Genomic DNA, 13,052 nt, shown 5'->3' on the forward strand with positions numbered 1-13,052 from the left:
ACCCTAATCAGAAATGAACAACAATATTCAGTGTTCTAGTTTTTGTAATAAACAACATTCTTTTTTATAATTAAGCCATACGATTATAACATCAAACAAAAACCACATTGCTCAGAACAGCGGAAACATCAGGTGAATAGAAACGTCCATCAGGTGCGCAGGCTGTGATCTCTCCAAACACCATGGGATAAAATATCAAGCAAAAGGACAGCCGGCAAGTCTGTAAATCTTCCAATTCTTTATTGTCACGCCTCAGTGAGTAAAAAGACAAGGTTGCTTACGCGTTTCGGCGATGTTTACAGCAGTACTATGATCAAGGCTCATCCCCAAAACGCATAAGCCACATTGTCTTTTTATTCACTGGGGCGTGACAATAAAGAATTGGAAGATTTACAGAGTTGTCGGTTGTCCTTTTTCTTGATATTGTAAGCCATAAGATTATAACATTTTCCACTTTAGTATAGTTACCTAAATTATATGTATAGCCAAAAAATGTTTGTTTTCTATAGGGTTGGAAATGGTGAAAATTCTTATCCGGTTAATTTTTTGCTATATGTGTTCTGCTGGGGAGATTTTCTTTCCTGTCCTGTCCTGTCTTGGAAACGCTGCAAGCAGTGAGTGCAAATCTTTCCAAAGTGAAGGAAGTTCCCTGCTTGGACAGTTGGCACCATAACATTTATCCATATTTTAGGATTTACCTTCATGCCCTCGTAATGATTGTAAAATTTAGGATTTCTCCTTATTTTTTCTCCCAAGCAGGAACACAAATGGCAATACAAATGTGGCAGAAGGTCTAACATTTTCCTACTCTGTCCAAAGTTTAAAAAATATATATGTTTTGCCTTTACATACAATTTTAGCTATGCTTCCACATTTTAATTGTATGTTTACTTTTTAAATAATGTAATTTTATGACTGTGATAGCATACATTTACAAAAGTCCGTTTTTTTTTTTTGCCATAATTTTTTTTGCCATCTAGCTGCTTACTTAATAAATTTGTAAAGGTGTTTCTTTGGGGACAAAAATACAGCCAATAGTGAGTTAAAACTAAGCGCAAGTCTGTGGTATTAGAGCTCAGTATCTCAGGTCCTACAGAGTATAATGTCATTTTTGATAACCTAAAATAAAGCTCCATAGCAAAGATTTTCTGCCGCCTACATAGAGGGTAGAGAGGTAGCAATAACAAGATTATCCCCCATGAAATACAAGCTGTAATAGATATTGAAATACTAAAAAAAAAAAAGAGAAAACAAAAAAATATATATCTCTATAACATCGCACAAAAATTAAACATTTTTCAGAACTGTACTCAAAATCAATAAAAAGGCAAAGCCCTATACAGTATCACACAAAAGTGAGTACACCCCTCACGTTTTTGTAAATATTTGTAAATATTTCATTTCATTTGTAAATATTTCATTTCATTTGTAAATATTTCATTACATCTTTTTATGTGACAACACTGAAGAAATGACACTCTGCTTCAATGTAAAGTAGTGTGTACAGCTTGTATAACAGTGTAAATTTGCTATCCCCTCAAAATAACTCCACACACAGCCATTATTGTCTAAACCGCTGGCAAAAAAAGTGAGTATACCCCTAAGTGAAAATGTCCAAATTTGGCCAAAAGTGTCAATATTTTGTGTGGCCACCATTTTTTTCCAGCACTGCCTTAACCCTCTTGGGCATAGAGTTCACCAGCCACTGGAGTCCTCTTCCACTCCTCCATGATGACATCACAGAGCTGGTGGATGTTAGAGACCTTGCGCTCCCCCACCTCCCGTTTAAGGATGCCCCACAGATGCCCAATAGAGTTGTCACATAAAAAGATACAATAAAATATTTACAAAAATGTGAGGGGTGTACTTATTTTTTTGAGATGCTGTGTGTGTATATAAAATATATATATATATATATATATATATATATATACCACCTCATCTTTTTGGCACCCTTGGCTATTGCTGTGAAGGGCCATTTTAAGAGGCAAAAGGAAATTAGAACAAAGTATGCTACACAATAAAATGTTTACATTTGTAGAAATTATATTTTGAGTGATTCTTGGCTATATGAAATGTTTTGGGAAAAGGCTATTTCTAAAAGAAAACATTACTCGTATGACCAAACTGCCTTATTTATAAAATAAGGTCTAAGGTATATTCTTAGTTAGAACTACGCTATCCATTTTCTATAGCTCTTGGTAGGCTCAGGTTACATTCTCATTTTGAACCTTTAATAAAACATCCAGGAAGACAGAAGCCCAATATCACCCTGGGTCATAATTTCAATGCCTATTTTTTTTGACCAGTTGAATAATAAATAGGCAGGACTTGGTTTTATTTGCATGTGTAGTTGTCAAATGTCTTGTTGCAAAATCTGGATAAAATGGGCCATAATGTGCTTTGCGAGCCAGGATCCCCCTCTGCAATGTTCCCTTCAGTAGGTTCATCATTGGTGGATAGATGTACTATTTTCAGATTTGAGCAATGGGGTTGGATGGGTCCTTATGTTGTCTCACACTGCCTCTGAGGGCTTCCACCCTCCGTTTATGAAGTCTTCACACACAGGCTCTTGCATGGAGGCTCTTGAAGGACATAAAAGCCTGCAAGTTTGGCTAAACTAACTGAATCTTCGTACCGAGACTGTAATATAATGAGTGCCTTCACTGTTATTGCAGCCGATATAGATTTTCTGTAGATTATGGGATTTGCAATATTTTGCTTTGAGCTAGATTAACACTATCTGTATTTGGACCCTGGAAAGCTTTTTTACAGCTAGGTGCAATCCGGCAAAGTGAAGGCACCAGGAACCTTATGTTTAAAATGGTGTTAAACCCAGAAACAAAACTTTATTATATTGCAGCTTACCAATTTAAACATGTGACTGTGATCTTCCTCCTTTTTAGATTTTTTTTTTTCATTTATTTTTCACGTAGTTTATTTTTGATTCGACCAGTAAGTCTCTATTTTTCAACATTATCTTCAGACTAAGCTTTCCAGCAAAAGTGGCAACTAGAGGGTTGGGACAAACCATTTAACGGTTACACTGACCTGTTAGTCAAGTCCATCTAAATCTGTTGTGCTCGAACACTACTCTTTCTCCAGATTGGCAATGCTGTTGTCCAACAGTGTCTCCATTCAGAGTGAAGACACAGTGGTTGTAAAATCAGAATCCTAATGCATTCTATGCATTAAGATAAGAAAAAAAAAATATGGTTGGTAGTACCCTGCGAGGCACATAAATCCCCATTGTACATACAGATGCAAAGTTTTGCCCATTGGGACTTTAGATGAAGCTCCACACAACCATTAATAAAAACAAAGTACAGGTTTATTGAGTATATGCCAGCAATAGAATTAGGAAAAGGTGTCCTAATGCCAAACAGTTGGACCAAATATACAAGTCCATTGCATGGTTATTTACAGTAATCAAATAGTCCATAGTAATTGGGTCATAGTATCTATGGCGACCCAATGCTTTTCGTGAGTTCAGTCTTACTCTTCAAGGGTTGATGCAAAATCAACCCCTGTAAAATGGTTAAAAATTATAAACATAGTAATGAACATTTAAATTTGTCTGGTAGATTGGAATGTGGGAATCAGACTAAGGTATCCATACTCGCATGCGTTAAGATGAAAAGCCTTCTGTGTGCAGCAGCCCCCTAACACTTATCTAAGCTCCCTCTGACCCAGCAATGTTGCAGGAGTGTCTCGGCTGCCCGAGACTCTCCTTCATTGGCTGAGACAGCAGCATGGCGCCATTGGCTCCTGTTGCTGTCAATCAAATTCAGTTAGCCAGTGAAGAGAGAGAGGAGGTTGGGCGGGGGGGGGGGCATGACTCCGTGTCTGAATTGGCACAGGGAGCTGCGGCTTGGCTCGGATTCCCCCATAGCAAGCTGCTTGCTATGGGGGCACTCAACAGGAGGAAGGAGCCAGGAGAGCTGAAGAGGGACCCAAGAAGAGGAGGATCTGGGCTGCTTTGTGCAAAAAGACTTTACAATCACATTAAAACAGGAAGTATTCTTGACTGGATCACCATGTAAAAATATAGGGAAAAAATTAAAAAGAAACAAATGCATTCACCATATTTATAGATTGGTAAACTGCAATGTATTTTATTTTTTGGGGAGTTTACTACCACTTTAAACTTGAGTAAACAAGTCCTTGCCTGAAGCTGAGCCATGCAACGGTCCCATACCAAAGCCTAAGTGGCTAGTAGAGGCTTTTACTTTGAGCTGTTCAACATTTTTCAGAACTGTACTCCAAATCAATAAAAAGGCAAAGCCCTATACAGTATCACACAAACACACACACACAGTATCTCACAAAAGTGAGTACACCCCTCACATTTTGCTACAATGTAAAGTAGTGAGTGTACAGCTTGTATAATAGTGTACATTTGCTGTCCCCTCAAAAGAACACACAGCCATTAATGTCTACACCACTGGCAACAAAAGTGAGTACACCTAGGTGGAAATTTCCAAATTGGGCCCAATTAGCCATTTTACTTCCCTGGTGTCATGTGACTCATTAGTGTTTCAAGGTCTCAGGTGTGAATGGGGAGCAGGTGTGTTAAATTTGGTGTTATCACTCTCACTCTCTCATACTGGTCTCTACATGGCACCTCATGGCAAAAGAACTCTCTGAGGATCTGAAAAAAAGAATTGTTGCTCTACATAAAGATGGCCTAGGCTATAACAAGATTGCCAAGACCCTGAAACTGAGCTGCAGCACAATGGCCAAGACCATACAGCGGTTTAACAGGACAGGTTCCACTCAGAACAGGCCTCGCCATGGTCAACCAAAGAAGTTGAGTGCACATGTTCAGCGTCAAACCCAGAGGTTGTGTTTGGGAAATAGACGTATGAGTGCTAACAGCATTGCTGCAGAGGTTTAAGGGGTGGGGGGTCAGCCTGTCAGTGCTCGAACCATATGCCGCACACTGCATAAAATTGGTCTGCTTGGCTGTTGTCTCAGAAGCCTCTTCTAAAGATGATGCACAAGAAAGCCCGCAAATAGTTTGCTGAACACAAGCAGACTAAGGACATGGATTACTGGAATCTGAGCTTTGTGTTGAGTTATTTTGAGGGGACAGCAAATTTACACTGTTATACAAGCTGTACACTCACTACTTTAGATTGTAGCACAGTGTAATTTCTTCAATGTTATCACATGAAAAGATATAATAAAATATTTACATAAATGTGAGGGGTGTACTCACTTTTGTGAGATACTGTATATATTTTGTGGTCTCTCCAGGTATACAGAAAGAACTTAGAGTGTCATGAAGGCACAACAAGGGGGCTTCACTTTGGCAGTGATGTTACTTTGGTCACATTAACCTGACAAGCTCAATTAAGGTCACCCGCTATAACGTAAATATTTTGTTCCCTTTTCCACTCCTATACTTATTTTATCCACTCCCAAAGTTATCACATTGCTCTGTTTCTTTGACAAAATATTTGTAGTATTTGCTTTTTCTTTTTTCTAATAGCAAAAGTTGCATGTGTCAAGTCACGGGATATGCACTGGGCGTTGGTTGCACATCGCGATCAGAGAGACATCAACCTGTCCTCTTTACGTATGTTGATTGTGGCTGATGGAGCAAATCCTTGTAAGTAAATTTCTTAAGCTGCTGTTGTAATCCAGAGGAAAGATGTATCCATGCGCTGCAATACTGTGAAATTGTATTTAACATATTCATTAATAATTTGATTTTTGTTTACCGTGATCAGACCAGTAAAGATTATTCTAATTTATTGTTTTGTTTTGTTTTGTTTTTTTTTTGTTTTTTTTGCGTGTTTCTTTTGCATATTTTTAAGATTTCCTTCAGAGACAATTGAGTACTGTCCGTGATACTTTTTTTATTTGCACTAACATACAATTTTTCAGGACAAGCTTTCGGGGTATGTCCCCTTCATCAAGATCCAAGCAGTACTGATCCACAAAATGTTAGCAGCATGGTAAAGAAACACAAAATCTCTGAGCCAAAGGGAAAAAAAAAAAAAAAAGGAAAAAAAACCAAACAAACATAAGTTTAACTGGCATGGTAATAAAACTAGCATGATTAGTGAGATAAGATAGAGGGAGAGTTGAAGACAGGGGAAGGTGGGGGGGGGGTTAGTCAAGGAGGGGGTCGTAAAACTGTAGGATAATGAGAAAGGAAACCCATATCTAAGTTTAATCCGTTATTTTTTGTGTCAAAAAGAAGTATCATTCTTAGTTCAAAAGTTTTCCTTTCCTGCATGGTTCTGAAATTCCCTTTAAGAACTAAAACATTGAGGTCTTCTATAGTGTGGTTCGGTTGTGAAAAATGATGTCCCACAGGTGTACAGAAACTATCTTCTTTATGTTCCTTGATGGTATGTCTGTGCAAATTCATCCTCGCTTGCAACTTCTGTCCTGTTTCACCTACATAAGATCCTTTGCTACATCTTTTGCATTGGATGAGGTACACAACATTACTGGAGGTGCAGTTGTATGATCCCATAATATTAAAGGTCCCATTTGTGTGTGTGACACTTTTAGACAGATTGATCTGGTTGCACAGTTTGCAGCATTTTTTATGGCAGGGTTTGCTCCCATTATTTGCGACTTCATAATCAGAATGAAGTTTTCTGCTGATTAGTTTATGTCTGAGGTTGGGTGGTTGTCTGAAAGCCAGTATTGGAGGTTGTTGGAATATTCCTTTCAGAGTTTCATCTTCTGCTATGATGGGTTGTAAATCTTTGATTATCTTTCTTATCCCTTCTAGTCCTGGATTGTATGTGGTGACTAGAGGCACACGGTTATTTGTTTTTTTCTCTTTGTATTGGAGAAGATTTTTCCTTTGGGTTTTCAAGGCTGTGTTTATGCCGGTGTTGATGGTTTTGTCTTTGTAACCTTTCTTAAGGAAGGAGTTTGCTAGTGTTCTGAGATGTTTATCTCTGTCTTTTGGGTCTGAACAGATTCGGTGGTATCTGATGGCCTGGCTGTGTATGATGGCCCGTTTAGTGTGTTGGGGGTGAAAACTGGAACTGTGGAGATAGCTGCATCGGTCAGTCGGTTTCCTGTATATCGAAGTATGAAGCTTGTCATCTCTGATGTATACTGTGGTGTCTAGGAAGTTAGCATGCCTGCTAGAATAATCCATTTTAAGTTTGATAGATGGGTGAAAGGTGTTGATCAATGAAAAAAATTGTTTGAGATTTTCCTCACCTTCTGTCCATATGATGAAAATATCATCAATATAGCGATAATATCTGTATGGCTTATGTTGTATGCTGTTTGTCCTCCAGATCAGCCATAACCTCAAGTAAGATTTCCTTAAAAGGAAACCTATCCAGGGAAATATTCTGGTTGCTAATGATGAGAATCTGCTGGAAATGTTAGTTGTATGGATGCCATGCTGATCCCCTGGCTTTAATTCATAATCACTGACTAGAACTAGAAAGTTAGCATAATATAAAAACCCCCTCAACAGGGCAACTCAGTTTCAGAGGTTAGCAATGGCAGTCTACATATTTCTCTTAGTTTTCCTTTAAATGTTCTTTTTAAGAGAAGATACGTTTTATTAATGTGTCTTAGTCATTTATTAAAGTGCTTGGAACTTTGGCCATGATGTGAAATTGTGCAGTCTCATTACAGAGTAGGGTTTAACTCAAGCTGAAGACTATAATTTTGTTTGCTTTGCATGTTAAATCTCTTTGGATAGAAAATCATGCAAGTAAACATTTGGAATTGGTGTATAATAAGCTTCACATTTACATATTGAATGATCACAATTGCAAATGTGCGTTTGGTATGCATCTCCAAGCCAGGCAGATATACTCTATAGAACTGGCATTAGCATTTCACATCTCACCTGTTTATTATAAGAAAAAAGGTACCACAACTTTTAGCACCTCATGTGACTGTGAATTTAAATGTTTCAGAAAACCTGTTGATGCAGTTTGACAAGTATATTCCCTGACTTTTTCACATTTGGCCTCCTGTAAGAAAGTGCCGAGTGTTGAGAGCCAAGTTGTCAAAATTATGTCAATGATGAACCGAGCATTTCCGCCTCTTTGTATACACGCAGCTACAGGGCAGGGAATCTTCTACCCGCAGCTCACTGGCCCAGCAATGATTGATAACTTCTGGGTTCAGACCTAACCCAACCTTATCCTTAGGATTCCCTATCTATGTCCCATCATGAAGCTTACTCTTCACTTCCTGTCCCAAAGACACAGCAAAAGAAGATATTCCTTAGCCAGTTATTACCAAAACAGGTTTACCCATTGGAAGGTTTCTCCTAACCACCATGTTCCCATGGCAACTTAAACTTTTGGATTTTCAATCATTTTTCGTACCAAATACAATGGTGAGGATAAATCTCCTTAGTAGAGACACAGACCGCAATACAAATTTTACAGGGGTTCTAACCTATCCACATTCTATCCATAAGTTAAAAATAATGCATTTTTGCTCTACATGAGTTGTACGCTATTATTCATACCCTGCTCATACAAACTGTAGGAAAAAAGACCAAGGCCTGGGTGAATTATTTGCTCTGTGACCAGTTTAATCACTTCCATACCGGGCTAATTCTGGCACTCCGCTCCTATATGTAAAAATCATCGTTTTTTTTGCTAGAAAATTACTCAGAACCCCCAAAAATGAAATATCTTTTTTTAGCAAAGACCCCAGGTAATAATATGGCAGTCATTGCAACTTTTTATGTCACATGGTATTTGCGCAGCAATTATTCAAACGTGTTTTTTTTTTTTAACGGTTTCATGAATTAACAAAAAAATAAAACACTAAAGTTAGCCCAATTTTTTGTATAATGTGAAAGATGGTGTTAGGCCAAATAAATAGATACCTAACATGTCATGCTTTAAAATTCTGCACACTCGTGGAATTGCGCCAAACTTCGGTACTTAAAAATCTCCATAGGCAATGCTTTAAAAATTTTTACAGGTTACCTGTTTAGAGTTACAGAGGAGGTCTTGGGCTAGAATTGTTGCTCCCGCTCAAACATTCATGGCGATATCTCACATGTGTGGATTAAATGCTGTTTACATTCGTGAGAGCGACTTATGTGTGCGTTCACTTCTGCGTGCGAGCACGTGGGGACGGGGGCACATTACTTTTTTTTTTTCTTTATACTTTCCCTTTATTTTTTATCACTTTTATTCCTATTACAAGAAATATAAACATCCCTTTTAATAGGAATAGTACATGACCGGTCCTCTTTATGGAGAGATGTGGGGTCAATAAGACTTCAGATCTCTCCTACAGCCTGGAAAGCCTGAGAGCAAAACAAATTAAAAATAACGATCTCGGCTATCTAGCCGAGATCACAGCAGTATTTGCAACTGCCAGGCCAGGCCTGACGTCATAGCTTCGTGCCCGGGCCTCTGAGAGTCATAGAGACTGCCGGAGACCATCTAGTCCTCGGTATACTCTATAGTGTACTTCTGCCGGCGGCGGATTCCTTCTCGGGCTCGCTGATCGCACGGGCGAGCTGGTAGAAGCACTGGAGGGCGGTGGGAGGAGGGGGACGTCCCCTCCTGCCACCTGTTAGAACAATCATGCTGCTGAATGTGGTGGGTAGGAAAGTGCGCTGATTCAATATAGGGTGTGCTGCTACCTTAGAGTGTATGTTGTAGAATAGGTAAAGAAATCAGGTGCGCTGCCCTAGTGCATATGTGCAACATACAAAATGATGTAAACAAATAAACCAAAAATGCAATAATAATGCAAAAAAATGAAAACGTATGCAAATCGTGTAAAACAAAAAATGTCCAGAAGGTGACTAGTGATACACCAATGTGCAATAAACGTCCATATTATAAGTCCATAAATAAAGTGCAAAAAATGGTGACAAAAACTTCCAGCTTGGGGAAAGGTGAACTGTGATTGGAAGGTGCAAAGTCCCACCACCAGCTTGGCCTCTTACCAGAAGTTAAACGTTAAGGGCATATATGAATATGACCGCTCCAAAGGTCATGCAGCCAGGTAGAAAATACAGAAGGCACTCTGACACACTCGTGCTCCCTAGACTCTTACCGGACAAAAGCCAAACAAGAAGCCTGGTTCTATGGTGATGAGTGGTCCTGCCGGGGGTTACTGGACTCTAGGATGGCTGATGTAGTTGCTTGTGTCCAAGAGGAACAGACCCAGTCGCGTTTCTCCCCATAGGGCATCGGGAGAAACGCGTCAGAGAGGAGGCGCCGCGTCATCACATCTAGACCAGGCAGCGGTCCGCACTGCAGGCGGACCCCGCCATACAGCTCCTCCGTGAGGGAACTCGCTATTATTGTCTTCACAACTGTAAGTGCAACCATTTGTTTTAATAAAAATCTACTGTTGGTAATGCACTATTGCGGTCCCCTCTGTTGTGTCCCCTATTATTGAGGTCGACCAGACTAAGGAGTTACAGCAGCCAATCAGAGTCTAGCCACCTTTGGCAGGATCTTCTTTCGTCAGGCTTTCTGACTGGGTCTGTTCCTCTTGGACACAAGCAACTACATCAGCCATCCTAGAGTGCAGTAACCCCCGGCAGGACCACTCATCACCATAGAACCAGGCTTCTTGTTTGGCTTTTGTCCGGTAAGAGTCTAGGGAGCACGAGTGTGTCAGAGTGCCTTCTGTATTTTCTACCTGGCTGCATGACCTTTGGAGCGGTCATATTCATATATGCCCTTAACGTTTAACTTCTGGTAAGAGGCCAAGCTGGTGGTGGGACTTTGCACCTTCCAATCACAGTTCACCTTTCCCCAAGCTGGAAGTTTTTGTCACCATTTTTTGCACTTTATTTATGGACTTATAATATGGACGTTTATTGCACATTGGTGTATCACTAGTCACCTTCTGGACATATTTGTTTTACACGATTTGCATACGTTTTCATTTTTTTGCATTATTATTGCATTTTTGGTTTATTTGTTTACATCACCAAGCTGCTGAATGATTGTTCTTATGGTGAAGAGAATCGCTAAAAAAAAAATTGATATCTGAATGATGCCTGTAGCTGCAGGCATCATTCAGATATCTCCACTCAAAACCGAGGACGTCATATGACGTCCAGCGGTATGGAAGGGGTTAATGGCACAGCCTCCAAAATTAATTTTCTCTGTATAATAGCTTTTGCTATGTTACTGACATATGCCCTGAGATTAACTGAGATTTTTATCAGGATACTATATTTAAACATTTCTACATCCACAATGTCGTGTTTTATTTCTAAACCTTGCATTGTACCCTTCTCACTGCAGGCTGAAGAGAGGTGTTGGCGGTTTGTATGAGATAGACAGAGACTAATGAGCTTCTGGTTTACAGTGCATTTTTCTTAGTGTTATAATGCCACAGGACAAGTGTAGAGATGAACTATTCAGAATGTCCTCAATGCTCTTTAAAGTGTTCTAAATCATCTTGTCTAAACGTAGTGTTTCCTGCTCATGCATCATCACATCCTCCTCTTGTGTTTCCTCCCCAGGGTCCATTTCTTCTTGTGACGCGTTCCTCAATGTCTTCCAAAGTAAAGGCCTGCGGCAAGAAGTCATTTGTCCTTGTGCCAGTTCACCAGAGGCTCTTACTGTGGCCATAAGGAGGTACTGTGAGTTGTTTACTTAAAGCAATAACTAATAAGCTGCCAATTTTTCACTACACCTTTCCTGGACAAGAGGACATTAGCACTATTTTACTAAGATGTAGCAGGATTATTTTTTTGTATTTTTGTATATTCACTATATTGTCAAAGAATTGGGACACCTGTTTTTACACGCACATGAAGTTTATTGGCATCTCAGTCCGTAAAGTTCAATATTAAGTTGGCCCACCCTTTGAAGCTATAACATCTTCAACTCTTCTGGGAAGGCTGTCCACAAGGTTTAGGAGTGTGTCTATGAGAATGTTTGACCATTCTTCAAGAAGCGCATTTGTGAAGTCAAGCACTGATATTGGACGAGAAAGCCTGGCTCACAGTCTCTTCTCTATTTCATCCCAAAGGTGTTCTATCGAGTTGAGGTCAGGACTCTGTGCAGGCCAGTCAAGTTCCTTTACCCCAAACTCGTTGATTCATGTCTTTATGGACCTTGCTTGACTTGACTTGGGAGACTGCAAGCTGGGCCTTCTCACCCAGATCAGTGCCTGACCTCACAAATGTGCTTTTGAAAGAATGTTTAAGCATTCCCATAGACACACTCCTAAACCTGTTTTCTTATGAATTCTAATGATATTTTATATTATGAATAAGTGCTTAACTTCTAATTCATATGGCTCCTCTTCCTGCTCTCCTCAGGAAAATGTTTGCCAGTTAAAGGGACTTTTATGTTAAAGCCAGGAACAGGCTGAACAAAATAAATATGAGCTATTGCAGCCATGAGCGTGTTTTAAACTCTTCAGACACTGGACGTTTTACATAATTTCAGGGAGCTGAAGTAGGTAAAACCTGAAAAAGCCGGAATTAAAGGAGTTGTAAAGTGGAAGGTTTTTTTTTTAATCTTAATGCATTCTGTGCATTAGGATGAAATAACTTCTGTGTGTAGCAGCCTCCCAAGCACCCCCTAATACTCACTTGAACCCGATCTCTGTCCAGCGATGTCCACGAGTCCCTCAGCCATCTGGGACTCTCCCTCCTGATTGGCTGAGACACAGCAGCGGTGCCATTGACTCCTGCAGCTGTCAATTAAAGTCAGTCAGCCAATCGGAAGAGAGAGGGGGTGGGGCCGAATGGCAGCTTCATATCTGAATGGACAGAGGGAGCTGCTTGCTGTGGGGGGCACTCGATAGGAGGGAGAGGCCAGAAGCTGCAAAGAGGGACCTGAGAAGAGGAGGATCTGGGCTGCTCTGTGCAAATCCACTGCAACAGAGCAGGTAAGTATAACATGTTTGTTGTTTAAAAAAAAAAAAAAAAATGAGACTTTACAATTACCTGGTATGACATAAGTATTGGAGTGTCATTTCTAACTACTTTCTGAAATTGCTAGTTGCATGGCTGTCTTTTGGCTTTCATTATTTTGAGTCGCTGACTCAGAACAAGTATCCAGTTGGAACCTGTAATCTACATACATGTTCCAGGCCTGTGA

General features: G+C 39.8%; 1 protein-coding gene across 5 annotated transcripts in view; it reads left to right on the top strand.

The window, feature by feature from the left end:
- DIP2C (disco interacting protein 2 homolog C) overlaps positions 1 to 13,052 on the top strand; it is a 762,684-nt gene that overhangs the window by 554,732 nt on the left and 194,900 nt on the right. For all 5 annotated transcript variants that reach the window (XM_082258569.1, XM_082258570.1, XM_082258572.1 and 2 more), the window contains 2 exons: positions 5,495 to 5,614; positions 11,462 to 11,576. In XM_082258569.1, coding sequence (XP_082114695.1) covers positions 5,495 to 5,614; positions 11,462 to 11,576 — 235 coding nt within the window. The remainder of the gene's footprint in view (positions 1 to 5,494; positions 5,615 to 11,461; positions 11,577 to 13,052) is intronic.

This window comes from Pelophylax lessonae, assembly GCF_965119305.1.
Source record: "Pelophylax lessonae genome assembly, chromosome: 5".
Taxonomy (NCBI): Eukaryota; Metazoa; Chordata; class Amphibia; order Anura; family Ranidae; genus Pelophylax; species Pelophylax lessonae.